The sequence below is a fragment of the Chaetomium fimeti genome, assembly GCF_033439085.1.
Source record: "Chaetomium fimeti strain CBS 168.71 chromosome Unknown B0H64scaffold_4, whole genome shotgun sequence".
Classification (NCBI taxonomy): Eukaryota; Fungi; Ascomycota; class Sordariomycetes; order Sordariales; family Chaetomiaceae; genus Chaetomium; species Chaetomium fimeti.
Window position 1 is genome coordinate 1,732,912 of NW_026944332.1, and position 15,948 is coordinate 1,748,859.

The 15,948-nt window shown below is 57.6% G+C and overlaps 6 protein-coding genes across 6 annotated transcripts; 2 read left to right on the plus strand and 4 right to left on the minus strand.

Moving 5' to 3' along the window:
* Positions 1 to 189: 189 nt before the first annotated feature.
* B0H64DRAFT_432357 (ribonuclease H-like domain-containing protein) lies at positions 190 to 2,616 on the minus strand. The gene is made up of 2 exons (XM_062806005.1): positions 1,707 to 2,616; positions 190 to 1,637 (listed from the first exon to the last, which is right to left on the minus strand). Exons 1-2 carry the CDS (start codon positions 2,217 to 2,219, stop codon positions 513 to 515), a joined length of 1,638 nt encoding a protein of 545 aa, XP_062659171.1. The 5' UTR covers positions 2,220 to 2,616; the 3' UTR covers positions 190 to 512.
* Positions 2,617 to 2,776: 160 nt separating this feature from the next.
* On the plus strand, positions 2,777 to 3,831 carry B0H64DRAFT_395892 (uncharacterized protein). Its single transcript, XM_062803798.1, has 3 exons — positions 2,777 to 2,856; positions 2,920 to 3,027; positions 3,186 to 3,831. The coding sequence occupies exons 1-3, from the start codon at positions 2,843 to 2,845 to the stop codon at positions 3,349 to 3,351; spliced, it is 288 nt and encodes a 95-aa protein (XP_062659172.1). The 5' UTR covers positions 2,777 to 2,842; the 3' UTR covers positions 3,352 to 3,831.
* Positions 3,832 to 4,021: 190 nt separating this feature from the next.
* B0H64DRAFT_323773 (uncharacterized protein) lies at positions 4,022 to 5,305 on the minus strand (the record flags this gene model as incomplete). Its single annotated transcript, XM_062800629.1, has 1 exon — positions 4,022 to 5,305. The coding sequence occupies one exon, from the start codon at positions 5,303 to 5,305 to the stop codon at positions 4,022 to 4,024; it is 1,284 nt and encodes a 427-aa protein (XP_062659173.1).
* A 1,556-nt stretch (positions 5,306 to 6,861) lies between these two features.
* B0H64DRAFT_151083 (uncharacterized protein) lies at positions 6,862 to 8,314 on the minus strand. Its single transcript, XM_062798435.1, has 3 exons — positions 7,996 to 8,314; positions 7,715 to 7,873; positions 6,862 to 7,627 (listed from the first exon to the last, which is right to left on the minus strand). Exons 1-3 carry the CDS (start codon positions 8,028 to 8,030, stop codon positions 7,081 to 7,083), a joined length of 741 nt encoding a protein of 246 aa, XP_062659174.1. The 5' UTR covers positions 8,031 to 8,314; the 3' UTR covers positions 6,862 to 7,080.
* Positions 8,315 to 9,120: 806 nt separating this feature from the next.
* B0H64DRAFT_151095 (uncharacterized protein) lies at positions 9,121 to 11,767 on the minus strand. Its single transcript, XM_062798436.1, has 3 exons — positions 11,443 to 11,767; positions 10,187 to 11,097; positions 9,121 to 10,134 (listed from the first exon to the last, which is right to left on the minus strand). Exons 1-3 carry the CDS (start codon positions 11,443 to 11,445, stop codon positions 9,225 to 9,227), a joined length of 1,824 nt encoding a protein of 607 aa, XP_062659175.1. The 5' UTR covers positions 11,446 to 11,767; the 3' UTR covers positions 9,121 to 9,224.
* Positions 11,768 to 12,700: 933 nt separating this feature from the next.
* Positions 12,701 to 14,610, plus strand: B0H64DRAFT_359461 (uncharacterized protein; the record flags this gene model as incomplete). The annotated part of the gene is made up of 2 exons (XM_062801680.1): positions 12,701 to 13,304; positions 13,355 to 14,610. Exons 1-2 carry the CDS (start codon positions 13,178 to 13,180, stop codon positions 14,608 to 14,610), a joined length of 1,383 nt encoding a protein of 460 aa, XP_062659176.1. The 5' UTR covers positions 12,701 to 13,177.
* Positions 14,611 to 15,948: the final 1,338 nt, after the last annotated feature.

Genomic DNA, 15,948 nt, shown 5'->3' on the forward strand with positions numbered 1-15,948 from the left:
CCCCCCGTCGCCCCGTCCCGTCATCCCACCCACACACAATAGCAGCCTCCCGAAGCAGCAAGTCGAAAACGAGAACAAGACAGAGAGCAGCAGCAGCAGCAGCAGCAGCAGCAGCAGCATAAGGCAGAAAGCAGCGCCCGCACAAAGGACACACGCACACACAACCCCCTCCCAAAAATGATGAAAGCCCGCCATTCCATTCCCTTTCCCTTTGCCCGCCCGCCGTGCAATCCGTCCGTCCTACCGACCGACACCGACCGACACCGACACCGACACCGACCAACCGACCACCCCCACCCCTTTTTCGAGATAACTACAAGCAAGGAAGGGCCTTAATAACACCGCACCACGCACAACGCTGCACAACAGAGACGACCAGAGACAGAAGAACCCAGAGTAGAGTAGAACACACGCAGCAAGAAACGCAGCAAGGAAAAAAAAAAGGTTTCCGTTTCCTTGATATCCCCTTTCTTCTATTCTACTTGATAGGTCAAACGCCACCCACCCACCCACTACCGCGCATTCCCCGCAAACGCAAACGCCCCAAACACGCCGCCTCCCCCGCCGGGCGTCATGGGGCCCATGCCGCCGCCGCCGCCGCCGCCGCCACTGCTGCCGACGTTGGTGGTGCCGTTGGTGTTGTGGGACGAGGCGGCGGGGGTGCCGGCCAGCCCGACGCTGCCCGTGTTGGGGGTGCTCGGGGTGGCGCCGCCGTTCTGCAGGGGGCCGCTGCCACCACCGCCGTTGGGGTGGTGGTGGTGGCCTGGTGGGGTGTTTTCGACTTGGCTGCCGCCGCCGGGGTTGTTGGAGGGGTTGGCGCCGCCGCCGATGGAGAAGTCGGGGATGCCGAGGCCCCAGACCTTGCCGAGGTGGTCGTCCGAGATGTCGCCGTTGAAGATGCGCTTGCGCAGCTCGAAGAAGACGCGGCCCGTCAGCAGGCTGTCGGAGCCGGCCTGGTGGGCGTTGCCGACGCGCTTGAGCTTGAGCGTCTCGGCGATGTGCTCGAGGCCCGACTTTTGCTCGAACTTTTGCATGATCTCGATCGCGGTCGGGTCGGTGGGCGTGAGCATGCCGCTGTTGTGCAGCTTGATGGCGTGCTTCATGAGGTGCTTGACATCGTACGTCGAGGGGAAGTAGCGCTTCATGTTCTGGTCGAACTCGAACTCGTCACAGGGTAGTGGTTCGCAGAACAGCAATTTGGTGAGGTATCCGAAGTCGTAGCCGCCGTGGAAGCTTATCCAGCGGACGTCTTCGAAGCATACGAGGCCAGAGGGGATTATGAGGGATGCGAAGTCGCGCGGGTCGATGCCGTCCCGTTCGAGGGCGGGGAAGTCGATGCCTGCCTGCTGCAGAGATTCGATGGACGTCGAGTTGTACATGTCTTCCTTGAGGGAGAACTTGAAGTTGAACTGCCAGGCATACGGCAGGGGCGCCTGGGTGCCAGCCCTTCGTAGCTCTGCCGAGTCGGTCGAGGTTGGACGGGCCGGGGGTTGTTCGCCGTCTTCGTTGAAGAGGGCGATGCCGATCTGTATCACTTTCAACAGGTCCACGTTGGTGCGCAGACATTGGTAGTGGTAGTCGCTCTTCCCTCGGAAGCCCCCCATGGGTCTCGCGACGACGCCTGGAAACTCGGTGTCCTGTCAGGGGTTCGTGTCAGCAGCCCGTCACTACCCCACCCCCTGGCTTCTCGCAGAAAATCGACCTACCATGGCAATGTACGGATAACTCTCAATCAGCACCCGTAGGTGCGCTATCTCCTCTTCCAGGTTATGTTTCCAGACCTCTCTTATCCGCCCCTTCTGCGCAGCCCGTGTCGCGTGCTCCACCAAGCCATGGCCTTGCTGCTGTGCATGTTGCGGGTGTTGGACGGGTGGGGCATGCTGGGAATGCTGTGATTGTTGTTGCTGGAGGGCTTGTTGCTGTGACTGTTGGTGTTGTTGTAGGTTGCCGGCATGCGCGAAGCCCATGCGGGCGGCGTGGCTGGCGAGGCCGGAGTCAGCGCCGAAGCCGGCGCCGGCATTGAGCCCTCCCCCTAGGCCCAATAGGTTACTATTGCCGGCGAAGGGATTCCCCTGGCCGACCTGGGCGTTGAGGTAGGCTGCGGTAGCGCCCATGGGCGGCGGATGGCTCGTCGCGTGCTGGGCATGGGAGGGGAACTGCTGATGGTAGGGTGAGATGGTGTTGGGCCCACTCGGGAACCGGTTGAGCGGCGGAGGCATCGCGTGGTGGCGGCGCCCGTATTGTGGGTTGCCTTTACTATTTCCTATCGTGAAGGCCGTATCCTAATAGCCGTGTCAAGATGGGGTCTTGAAGGGACCATTCCCGTCCCTGTCGTTGGCGGTAATCCGGATGGTGGGCGATGCTGGGCAATCGCGAGACAAGACTGGTTAGACCCTAGTTAATTCGGGTTGGTTGTGCTGGAGAATTAGAACGCTGTCGGAACAGGGCCTAGACGATGATAGGGAGTGGAATTTGGTGAGTGCGAGTCGTGCGGGTCGAGAGCAATTTTGATGTTGGGAAATGGTAAGTGTGGTTTTGTCGAGTTGAAGGTTAGGTCGCGGGGGGGCTGAACTGAAGCGGCGGCAGGTTTGTTCATCCAAATGCAACAGCAGTGCTGCAAGGTTGGCGATGGGGCAGCCCAGGCGAGGCGCTCGCTGCACAGGCCGCCCCTTGTGTGCACGGACCATAAATTGCTTGACTAAGCGCTTGGCGCTGGCCGGCCCGGAGCCAAACTCCCACTGCGGCGCTTTTGGTGATGCGACCTCTGTCATTGATCGAGCTCCCCCCATCTTGCATCTTGCTGAGCAGGAGCCCGACCCGACGAGCAATTGCCAGCGCCACAATGCAGCCCTCCAGGTGCGATCAATTCCACCGACCCTACAGTCATACCTCGATTCGCTAACGTCGACTCCCCTCTAGAATACTGCGCTACAATGGCGGCGACTCGAAGCCCAACATCACGGGGTTCGAGATGCGCAAGTTCCTCGCCGCCACCAACTCAACACGCTACGATCCGTGGGAGAGGGCGTACGTCACACCACCACCCTACCCGTCCCATCCATCACACCGCCCCAAAGCAACAACCTCCCCCCCCTCGTTCCAACCCCCCCTCCAACATCCCCCAACCCCATACATACCCCCCTCCCCCAACACCAAGCTGCTAACACCCCACCCCCGCACCACAGCGAAGCATGGCGCTACACGGGCCGGTTCACACGGTTCAACCGGTTCAAGAACTCGTTCCCGGGGCTCGGGATCGCGACGGTCGCCTTTGCGGGCTACTGCCTGTACGAGCACTTCTTCCTGCAGGACGACCACCACCACGGCGGCAGCAGCGAGGAGCACCACTAGGCGGACAGAGGGGATTGAGTGAGGGGGGGTGAGTGGGAGAGGGGGAGGTGGAATGCGGAGGGATGGCTCGTGATCTCCATGCCTAGCTTGGCTGGCTGTGATGGGGAAGAGGAAACGGGGAGATATGGGAGGGGAATTGGGGCCGTATATGCCCATCCATGAGGTGGATGGGTGGGCGTGGGATAAGGTTAGCAGAGAGGTCGACAGATGGGTTGTTGATGCCCCGAAAGAGGGCCCTACCCGTAAAATCTGCGAATTCGTACCTCGTGCACGTCAGATGGAATAGCATTGCACATTTTGAGGCGTTGTTGATTTCGGATATGTGACCTGTGGATTGTGTATGCCGGGCTGATTCCCGAGTCTGTAAGTGGCGGACGAGTAGCGCACATAACAAACGGCTGCTGAAAGCAATGCAGGATGCGGATGGTAAGAAAATAACATTTACATAGGGAGTTTACCATGAAGCGGAATGTATTTCTGACAGAGGGCTCCCATGTGCTCTTCTATTATTCCAATGAGCATTGGCTAGTCTATCTCCTGTATGCCAACAGGTGCCGTTTATGCAAAACCACCATCAACGCCAAAAACCTAGTGTGAACACGGCACCATGTCGAGTACGAACACAATGATGCTCAAACGCCGAGACCCAAAACCTGGCGAGCTGAGAAACCTATAAGCCAATCCCGTTGACTAGATCCAATGCCCCTTCCACAGCAACCTCCAAGTCCCCAACCCTGGTTTTCAGATGCCTGTTCTCGTCCCTCAGCAAGCCGACCGTATCCCACGCGACACTCGCGTCCTTCCCCTTGCAGTTCGGACACCCATCCTCACGCGACATGCCCTTAAAGATCTTCTGGAACGCGCTCATCGGCCGCCCAGCCCCCTGCCTCGGCGTAGCATTCACTGACCCGTTCCCAGGAGTTCTCACGGCGTGGGGGGTCCCCGGCGCATCCGCCACCCCCACGATGGACGATGCCCCATCCGACATACTGGTGACGGTGTGCGCCTGTTGTAGCGGCGACTGCATAGGCAGGGTCGGGCTCCGGGACCTTGAGAAGACGCTTTCGCTCCGGGCACTCTCGTCATCTGTGGTAGTATCCTCCTCCTCGCCCGACACACCGCCACTCTTTCGTTGTCTCCCCGCCCTCTTTTGCCTCCTCTCCTCCTCCTCTACACCCAAATCCTCCGACACCATTGACGAGCCCTCTCCCACCGATGAAGGAGCTCGCCTCGCTGTCCCAACCAAAGCCGCCTCTGCCCGCGCCCGTGCTTTCCGCTCCGCCTCCAACTCTCCCTCAAGCGCCCCCATTACGCGCTCCTGCTCTGCTGCCTTCCGTGCCATGCCCTCGAGTTGAATCTTGAGGTGCTCTGCGCGAGTGACAGCCTCCTCGAGCTCGTCTCTCTCTGCAGAGCGCTCGTTCTGGATGTTGCGCAATGCGGTGGCCTGCTCGCGGTAGGCGGTTTGCATTTTATTGAGTAGACCGAGGGCGTTGATGTGCAGGTTCTTGAAGGCCGAGGGAGAAAAGGTATCCCGTGCTGCCCCCGCGGGCGAAGACGGGGACGAGGGAAAGAGAGCGGCTTCAATGTTGAGGTTGCATAGCTCATCTTGCGGATGCGCGGTGGCGGCGCTGGGGAGGGGACTGGTGGTGGGCGTGGTCGGGTTGAAGCGGGAGGAGAGGGCCGACATGAAGCGGGACGCGGCGGTGGTGTTGGTGCTTTTGGGGGTTGTTAGGTTTGAGGTGGTGGTGCTCTGCCCGGCACGGGTTTGCTGGGGCCGGGTGGGCGTGATGTTCGGTACTGTCGCGTCTTTTGAGCCCCCAGGCTCAGGAGCATTGCGGGTCTCTGGGTCGTGGGATAGACCCAGTGCGTCTGCTGCCCCCGCGCTGCCGCTCAACCAGCTAACCAGGCCTCCACCTCCCCCTCGCGGGCTCCTCCCATCGCCGGTGTAGGGCATCTGTTCCGAGGGCGATCTACTGTGCGTCTTCCTCGTCGGCGACGGCGTTCTACTCTTGAAGGCCAACGGCAGCAGGTTAGGAAAGGACTGCTGCCGGCGGTGGTTGGTTGGATTGAAGGGAGAGCCGAGGTCCTCGTCCGCGAAGCCGCTGTGGTATTCTGACAGCGGCGAGAGTGACGGGCGTGGCGCGTTCAGACCATGCTGCGGCTGCTGTTTGCTTGGCTGAAGTGGTGAACCGGGTGTGGGCCTCTCGAGTTGCTGCCGCGGGGAAACGTATCCATTATCCGGGGTAGCTGCCCGTGATTGTAATGCGCGCGCAGGCGTCGAGTGAGTCGGGTGGCGTAACTCCAAGGGCGGCGGGGAGGACAAGGCAGGGTTGGAGCTTAGCATGATGCGTTAATGTTTCGGGAGATCCGTGGGTATCCCTGGATCGCCAGAGCAATCCGATCTTCGGTTCCTGCTGGCCTCCACTCGTTTGCGTTTGGCGGGGCTGGTCTGGAAGCTTCTTGTAACTGGATGACGATTTGTCTGGTGACAGCTGGACATTCCAACACTTGAAATCGTGACGATTAATTCCCACGTCCCCAACCGTTCCCATACGTCGAGATCCTCCAACGAGAGCGCAGCTCACATCCGGGTGGAGTTTCGAAGCCTAAACAAGCCCAATGCCGTCGAGGACCGAACTCTAATAGAGTTCCGCCAGTAAGCTGATGAATGGGGTAAGAGTTGAAGGTCGGGGAGAAGAACGTGACACGGCAACGGTGAGCGAATGGGAGCTCCCTCGTTCACGTCAACACACCACCCCAGATCCCCCGCAAAACCGGAGGCTGGTATGTGCAGACGGGCTAATTAGGGAGCGTGGGAGGGAATATCGATTCCAAATATAATGAAGCGCATCGACACCATGCCGATGCTAGCATCAACGGTACGAATAGAGAAGCCCAAAAGAAAGAAGAAGAAACCGGTAAACGGGGAAAACCTTGGGTGGGAACCGGGGACATGCTCTGTTTACAAGAACGGCAAGCGCCTTCCAAGTTGGGTCTGTTTCCAGGGTCCTCAGTTCAAGGTTGACGTTCATTTCCGCGCGTCAGACTCCACTTAACAAACCGTCGCCAAGGCAGCTGGAGTCGCGGGTCCATCTTTCTCGAATCGTCTTGACATCGCCATCAGGCCCGCATGCTTAAAGAGACGAATATCCATTTCAGGGGTTCGTATTCAGTGAGAATTCAGCTGTTGCACCAATGCAGTGTCCCTACGTGGTCAAGAGTTCAGGGTTTCATCCGGAAGGCCTCGATTGGCTTGGCTTTAAGCTGGGAGAAGCACCCCAGCTCACCGTGGGCGAACTCACCTGCTGATCCGTCATCTACGGGTTGAGATTTGCGGCCAGGAACAGGAACATAAGATTCACAGAATATGTTTGATGTCGATCTGGCAATCATGGTGGAAATCAGATCGTCGAAGCCTGGGAGCCAGTAGTTTAACCCTAACCCTCATATCACGCTTCGGACGAGCAGTTTGGCAGAATAACTTCGGTCGTCAGTTAACGAACCAGGAAGCCATCGAAAGAAGTGGGAGGGCAATGATCTATTCGATCTATTCGATCTATCAATGATACCCCCACCAAGACAGCCAACGAGCTCGACATATACGCCCGTTTGGCCACCAAAACGCACTCGAAATCGTGCGAATCCAACCTTGTCATGCCCGTCTCGTGCAGGCCTGAAAGGTTAGTTAGTTTAATTAACCAAGACCGGCCCCGCCACTCGCCTCGCCGCTCAGTAAAACGACTCCACCATGGTCTCCTTCATGCTGGTATTGACCGCCCCCGGCGCGGCGCCCTCGCCGAGCCGGAAGACGCTCTCGATGACGCTGAGCTCGGGCGCGGTGGTGTCGAGCCCGGTGACCGACATCCAGTCGTTGACCACCAGGCCGCCGCCGATGACGTCGCTCCCGCGGTTCACGCTGCCCGCCACGAGCGGCACCTGCAGCAGGCTGCTCAGCTCGTCCTGGTCCTGGATGCTCGTCTTGGGGTGCACGAGCCCGCCCTGGTTGCTGAGCGCCATGTAGGAGCCCACCAGCACGTGGTCCGCCACCGTCTGCCGGAACACCTCCACCCCCAGCACGTCCGCGATGATCTCCTCCGTTTCGCGCTCCAGATCCGGGTGCACCAGCGCCACGTGGTCGTTGGTTACGATGACATTGCCTAGCGCCGACAGCCGCTCCTCGATGCGCTGGATCTTGATCGCGTCGGGCAAACTATTGCGTAGGTGTTGGAGCTCCTGGTCGGTTGTGGAGGTGGGGACGAGCAGGCCTTTCCGGTTGCTGCAGCACGAGGAAGTATTAGTATACAATTGGCACTATTCGGCCGGGGCGTTCTCCCGTTCAAGGGGAACGACAAGCAAGACATACCCAGCCGTTAACCGCCCAATGATGCGTGTGCCCGCAATCGTCGTCCTGCAAATTGGGATCACGTCCTGTAGCTCGGCCTCGAACACGCTGTAGAAGTTCTCGCTCGCGCCGACCGCCACGAGGGCGAATGAGTTTGTTAATGTCGCGAAGACGCCAACCCTGCATTGTGGTCAGCAATAGTTCCAAAAGTCATATGTGAATGGGTGGTCGTGTGCGCTGTCGCACAATCGCATATGATCGCGGGGTCGTCGGAACGCGGGGCAAAACTGGGTGTGGCTTACTCGTTGGAGTTCTCGAATTGTGCTCGGACAGCCATTGTTGTAGATATCTGATAGTCGCTGTTTATGTGTCTGGTGTGGGAAGGGAAGATTAAGGGGCCTTCTGGTTTTTCGCTGGGGGACCTCGTGGTCTGTCGCCTTGGTGTTGCTCGTTTTGCTTGCTAATGGCGAGGGTGTGGAGGCGAGAGAAAACGGCAGATATATATGATACTGGGCAGAAATCTAAGTGGGGCAGGTAGCCCGCATTCTTCAAGGTCCTGCGTCCTGCGGCCCAATACCAAGCTCGTGACTCCCCTGAATCATCAATTTGACCCCAGAAAGAAGCTGTATGCATGCATGGAAATTCTGAGCCTTACTTTGTCGAGCCGTTCGTAGACTACCCTGGGGTGTACCTACCTGTGAGTTGGCGCTGAATGTTGATAAGCTTTGACAGCCCCCGCTGGACACGCATATTACTGTAAATTACTGTAATCAGACGTCGAGATTCAACCTTTCCATTCAGTGCCTTTACCTTTCAACACCGTACGCGTTCCCGAAACAATTACAATCAATACTTGAAGCCGACGTGCTTCTCAAAAAAATCACCAATTTGTCAAACACCCGTCCCTCTCTCACCACAGCTCAACCAATTTTCGCCGCTGCCGGATGACTCAAAGCGCCTCGCTCGCCAAGACGTTCAAAGCTGGAAACATTCGCCTCCTGCAGTGACTCAGCCGCGACCCAAAACTCTCCGTCCAATTCACAATGAATCATCCGGGAACCGTCCCATTGGTCCCAACCTTTCACCAATGGACTATGCAGTATGCCTTTCCACTCAACCCCCGAGTTACCAGGAAGAGCACTCCGTACAAGACAAACAAACAATCGTATTTACCATACGCATTGATCAATCAACGCTCCCCGTCCCAAAATGGACCAAAAACAAAACTCGACAACAGATCAGGCTCTACCGCAACTCGAACCCATATGCCGTAACCCGTCCATGCTTCCTTCCGTGGCCAACCAAGAGCAAATCCGCGTCATGAACCCATGCCAGTGTAGAATATAATATTATCCCTTCATGCCGAACCCATCATGACCCATCCAGGACGCCAGCCCAACCCCCAAACCCAGTCCAGCGCCCGCCTCTAAACAGGGCAATGCCAATACGTTCCCCATGTGATAAAACCATCCCCAACCCAGCTCAAGCCTCCGAGGACATCCCAAACCCCCAACCCCCCCCCCAAGTGCGTCTAAGCTAGCTCAACCGCGGGACAATACCTCGGCCCCGCGAACCCCTTGGCCACCACGGCCTGGATGTCGATATTCTTCTGCGGGTCCTGGTGCGTGCTCCACATCTTGAGCAGGATGAGGCGGCCGCTGACGGGCGGGTCGAACCGCACCGTGCACTTGTTCTTGTCCTTCTCGATGAAGAAGTGCGCCAGCGGCGCCATCAGCTCGCCGCCGACCGCCCGCACGGCCTCCTGCGTCGCGATCTGCGACGCCTCCTGCGCCTCCTCGAGCGTCATGCCGTTCCCGCCGGCGCTGGTGCTACCGCTGCCGCTACCGCTTCCGCTGCCGTTTTGGTGGTTGTTGTTGCCGGTTCGGTTGCTGCCGGGAGGCGCGCCGCCGTGGAGGCGGGAGGCGCGGTACCGCCGCCGAAGGACGACGGCGGCGTTGCCACCGTGAGCGAGCTCGTCCTCGTCCGCGGGCCAAGGCCGGTGTGGGCCGCCAAAGATTTGGATGCTTTCTTCGTCGTTGTCGTCATCGTCGTCGTAGTCGCTGTCGCTTTCAAACGGCAAGGCCCGGGCCGGTTGGCGAGTCGGCTGGCGAGGGGCCGGCAGGTTTGAAGAGTGCTCTTCGCCGTCGCTTTCGTCCTCGCTACATACGGTGGTGACATTGAACGGGGGCGGGGAAGCAGTAAACTCTGGCGGAATCTGTGCTGTCCTGCCGTCGCCGCCGTCCTCGTCGTCGTCATCCGCGCCGTAGCTGTACGCCCGCAGAGACCGACGCTGTATTCGGGGAAGGCCGTCCTCCTCGTGACGGAAGTAGACGGTCCCACGCCGGTGGCTGCGGGAAGGGAGATACTGGATTTGATACTGTGCGGTACGGTTAAGTAGGTCGTCCGACCCCATTGACACGAACACCATGCCCTCACGGATACTGGACAACGGTGAGCACGATAGATTCCTGTAGGTTGTGCGGTGAAACGTACGGGCATGAGAATTTGGACCCGGGGGCTTTGATGACGAGTTCCTGCAGGCTGAACACGGTCCCGCCCTGGTGCTTTAGGACAATGTTACAGCGGTTGCTCTTGGTGCAGTAGACAGAGGAATCGTTCTTCAGGATGTTCTCGGGTGGGTACGAGTGCTCATCCGAGTAGAGTCCCCCGTCGCAGCTCACAATTTCCATATTCAGCTGACCGGGCTCGACTTGGCCGTATCTGCCATAACGGAAGCCCTTATAGCTCGAGGTGGTCCTATCCGTATCCAGCTTTCGACGCTTGATGCGGCGGTTCGCATCGGCCATGTCCACGTCGTTGGGTGTGTCTGAAACGGCGGAAGGTGCGCGCGGCATGACAGGATTATTGGTGAAATCCACCAATGCTCGTAGCTGTGCGTCGGTGTCGTGGATGTTTCGGTTCAGGTCATCAAGGGTAGCGCCGAGGTGCGAGCGAACCCTGTCTAGGTACCGGCCAGCGGGACGGTAGCGGCTGGAGCGGGACCCCGATCCGGTAAACGTGGTGGGCGGGGCCCGCGATCTCGGATCGAGAGATCGTAGCGGCGGGAGAGAGGGAGAACCGGGCGAGGCGGCAGAGGTGGAGAGGAGGGCGTTTGGCGGTTGCGGATCTCGGTTGAATCTCGGTCGCAAGTCTCCGTCCGAGCCCGAGGCCATTCTGCCGACGGCCGGGTCCGTACTCCGGGGGGTGGTAGACGGGCGCTGGCTGAGTCTTTGGAAGTCGTCGTGGAATTGCTGGATTACTGTGTACAACCTCGCGGAGGCGGTTTCAGTCGCTCGGTCATCGGAGGGGGAGCCGGAGGTGTTGACGAGAAAGCGGCGGATAGTACCGTCGGCGCCTCGAAAGGTTCCGGGTTCCAACGGTGGAAGTGGGGGGCGATCACCGGACTGAGTTGATGTGTTAAAAATCGCGGATAGAAGTAAATGCGCTCGGTTTCCGAACCAGCAGCTAACCACCCTCTGGCCAAAAAAAGCCGAACTCGAAAGGAAAGCAAGAAATCAAGAAATCAAGCAAAAAGAACAAATGAAAAGAGATCGAGAAAATTAAGTCAAATAAAAAGAAGAGGGCAAAAGAAAAGGAAATAGGGTAAATAGAGTTTCTTTAGGCTTCAGGATAACTTTCGTTATATTCCTCCAGCTAACAGGCACGCGGCAAACGGCAAATGGCAAATGCAGGTGACACGAATCCACGCTATTAGGCGGGCCGTACCGAATTCCAGAGGGACGACTAACCATGGGACAGCGAAGCCGCAGCCTGGAAGGGGGCTTCGAGTGGCGGAAAGTGACAGAGCGGGAATTGACGTTGGCTCAGGGTCGGTTGAAATTGGGAGTTGGAGTTGTTGAACAAACCGGCCGGTTACCTCGTAACTTATCGGAGCCACCTCGTGGACAAAAAAGGCCGAACTCCAAGTGCAGATATCGGCTGGAGGAACATAACGAAAGTCATCCTGAAGCCCAAAGAAACTGTATTTGCTCCATTTACTTTTATTTTACCCTCTTCTTTTTATTTGGCTTACTTTTCTCGATCTCTTTTCATTTGTTCTTTTGCTTGATTTCTTTTCATTTGTTCTTTTGCTTGATTTCTTGTTTTCCTTTCGAGTTCGGCTTTTTTTGGCCAGAGCGTGGTGGCAGCGCAGCTCGGGTGGGGAATTGAGGCCCTCAGTCGAATGGCAGCAGCGCAAGTACCAAGTGACATCCAATGCAAGTGGTCATGGACGGGGCCGGGCAGGCTCGTTGGGTCCGTGGCTGCCGCTCTGTGGCGCTCGGTATGGGAATGAACGGCAGCATGTTACAAATGGCCAATACGAATACAGATTACAGACGGGATGGAGGTGCGAAGGAATCTGTGCTTGGTACAGATTGATGAAGTCGCAAACCCCTCGATAAACTCTGGGTCTCCTTTCTTGGCGCCTTGCGTCTCGGGATCCGAAAGAAAAAGAAAAAAACGAAGCATTTAAACTCAAGTACTAGGTACTTCGTGTTTACCTTAATATCGGGGTTTAGGAAAGAGCATAAGAGTGAAGGGAGAAATAAAAGGAGAAACCCGCAGCGAACATGCCTCAGCTTCCGAGTTGACTGTGGGGCAACTTAAAATATGTCGTGGACCGAACGGATTGCTAGCAGATCCCCGCGTCCGAGCTGCTGCGCACCCTCTGGCCAAAAAAAGCTGAACTCGAAAGGAAAGCAAGAAATCAAGCAAAAAGAACAAATGAAAAGAGATCGAAAAAAACTAAGTCAAATAAAAAGAAGAGGGTAAAAGAAGAGGAAATGGAATAAAAGAAAAGGAAATTGAGTAAATAGAGTTTCTTTGAGCTTCAGGATGACTTTCGTTATATTCCTCCACCCGAGGACTCGAAGTTTCCATTGCCGTTGGAGTTCGGCCTTTTTTGTCCATGAGGTGCTGCGAACACCCGGGCTATGTACCTCTTAACGCGGCCTCGCCAAGCTCCAACAGACCGCGCCGGGCTGCAACGACACACAACCAGATGCAGGAACGAGCCGGGCCGTGACTGCTGCGCTCTCCAGCTTCTTGTTCATTTGACCGTTTTGAGTGCGTACAAACCAAACCACTACGGGCCTCGAATTCTAGGCTCACCTACCTGGATTCTAGGGTCAGGTTCCAGGCTTGGGTTCCAAGCTCGCAGCATCCCCGCCCGCCATTGCAGGCAGCCGGGCCAATTTCACGAGTTCCAGGTTGAAGTTGTTCAAGACCGGGCAACTGCTTTACATCAGCCAACGGTTTCGACTTGGTTGCGTTTGCGCCCGAAAACAAACGGCCTTCGACTTTTTCTTTCGGCAAGAAGCCCGTCTCGAAGTCCCGGTGTCTCCGAGGAGCAATTCAAGTCCCAAACCACCTGAACTTATCCCTCCACTCTCAAACAAACCATCTCTTCCTAATCAAGTCGACTAAAACCTCAATTCTCCCGCTCGAAAGACCATCACAATTCCCAATTTTGCAGTCTTTTCGATGGATCATCAACAAACTCAGATTCCCGAGTCTGCCGCCAACTTTGGCATTCAGACATCCGCGACTCCAACCATGCCAACCGAGAGCAACGGGTCAGTACCGGCGCCGGGAAACGCCATCAGCGCCGGTAAGCGATCCTTACTATCTAGCTTGCCACATATTCTAACCGCCTGCCAGACGAGATTGCCCTCTATGACCGCCAGATCCGTCTCTGGGGGATGAAGGCCCAGGAGAAGATCCGCAACGCCAACATCCTCCTCATCACCATGAAGGCCCTAGCCAACGAGATCGCGAAGAACCTCGTCCTTGCCGGCATCGGCTCGCTGACCATCCTCGACCCGGATCCCGTCACCCCCTCTGATCTCGGCGCGCAATTTCTCCTCTCAGAAGAGACTACCCCCTTGGGAACCAACCGCGCAGCCGCCGCCTCGGTCGCCCTCCAACGCCTAAACCCCCGCGTGCGCATCCACGTCGACACGGTCGACGTGCGGTTCAAGCCGCCCTCCTTCTTCGCGCCCTTCGACATCATCATCGCCACCGACCTCGACTCCCCCACCCTCAACATCATCAACACAGCCACCCGCCTGCACTCGCGGCCCTTCTACGCCGCCAACTCGCACGGCCTCTACGGCTTCCTCTTCGCCGACCTGATCGAGCACACCTTCGTCATCTCGCGCGCCAAGTCCAACCTGCCCACCCCGCTCGGCCCGGAATCCCGCACCCGCTCCGTCCTCGCCGTCGCGCCCCAACCAGGAGCCGAAGCCACCACCGAGCTGGTCACCAAGCGCGAGCTCTACTCGACGTGGTACCTCGCGTCGGGCGCCTCCCAGCTGCCCGCCGACATTTTACGATCTCCGCGCCGCCGCCGCGCCGTCACCCCCCTCTTGTCCTGCTTCCGCGCCGCCTGGGAGTTCGCCGCCAACCACGCCGGCCAGGCCCCGCAGACGGCCGACCGCGGCCACCTCGCCGAGTTCACCCGCCTCTGCAGCGACCAGCACAAGGCCCTCGGCCTGCCCTCCGAGACGCTGCGCAGCGACGTGCTGCGCGCCTTCCTGCAGAACGTCGCCGCACCATCTGCTAACAACGGCGGTGGTAATGGTAATGGTAATGGTGCTGGCGGTAGTAGTGGTGCGGCGGCGAGCGAGGTGGCGCCCGTGGCGGCCGTGCTGGGCGGGCAGCTCGCGCAGGACGTCATCAACGTGCTGGGCTGCACGCAGCAGCCCGTGCAGAACTTTGTCGTGTTTGACGGCGAGGCCATGGAGGCGGGCGTGTATGCCCTGCACCCGGAGGGCGAGCTCGGCCGCGGGCTGCTGGTGAGTGCGGGGCCCGTGGTCGGGTTGGAGGAGGGTACGGGGGCCGGGGGTGGCGGGGCGGATGGTGGGTTTGGAGCTGGGCCTGGGGTTGGGGAGGGGGGTGCTGTGATGGTGGGTTGAGTGGGTGAGGGATGGTGGGTTGGGGTGGTTGTTGGGATGGTTGGGTTGGGTTGGGTTGAGGGTTGTTTGGAGTCATGTAAGAGGATCAGGGCAATCCCATCTCTTTCTCGTTGCTGTTGTCGGGACTCTTTGGGGGGCGGTAGCTACGCGCTCTATTAGGGGTTGATACTGGAGGGTTGATACTAGGGATGATACCGGGGATATCTTGAGAAAAAGGCATCTACAATGCCTGAGGCATGGGCGGGGAGATGGATAGATAGGTACCTAGATAGGTTTACAAGTGGGTAGCATTGCTCTGGGGACACGACTTGGGTGATGCCGTCTGGGATGGCGGATTAGCGTAGATAATACATCTTAACAAAAGTCGTGCGTCTGTCTCGTGTGTTGTAACTTTGCCGTTGTGATATGATATGCTTTAAAATCGACGATTGGATGGAGAGAGAGATCCTGGCTTGCGTGGACAATGGATTGGACTTTTTGATGGCTATGTCAAGTCGGACGTATCGATGGAGGGGCGAGAGACTGTTGTATATTCTCTGAGTCCTTGCCATGGTTAGAGGGTCCTATCGTCACGGTCAGAACGGAGGGTTGAATAAAAGACGGCCGCTTGGATTCCAAAGTATATATACGACAGCCTAGAAGCTGTCCAAAGCCAAAAGAAAAACAGCGCAACATCGCTCCCAGGAGACGTCCATTTCTTTAAACCCTGGCTGCAACAACCATGCTGATTTGGTATCATCCACCAGTGCAAATGCCAAAAGTTGATGCCATGCTCGAGTAAACCTTGCCGGCCAGCCATGCAACACTCCCAAAAATGCAACTCATGGTTTTTCCAGCCGTGGCTAAAACCACCACGTATCCTTGTGTCATATGTTCATCCATCCATTCCACCCATATCCTGCTTGGAACCCTTGCTTTCGCTCTATCGTGATTGAAACATGATTCAAACTTCGCCTCGCTCTCCGCTGCTTGAAACGGTCTGAACCTGATAAACTCGGCCCCGAGGGCATATTTAACCAAACCGCGGTCCTCCATATCTTTCCATCCTCCAGTATTATTCGTATTCAAGCTCCCGAGGTTGGAGGATCCCCCGGACCTGCGTTTGTATTGGAACTCGCGATCTTCACACCTCGACGACTCCGCAAATTGTAAGGGCACCGAACCGGCGGGGTGGGAGTAGCAGCCCGCGCTCTCGGCTTTTTGGCACTCCTCTTGGGTGCGGGTGGGTTCTGCGCGGCAGTAGGATTCGTTCTTGTCTCCTGGTTGCTTTGATTCTCATGGCTCCCCCCAGGATGCCATGCCTCGATCCGTTCCATTGAGTTGTTTCCCTCGGAGACG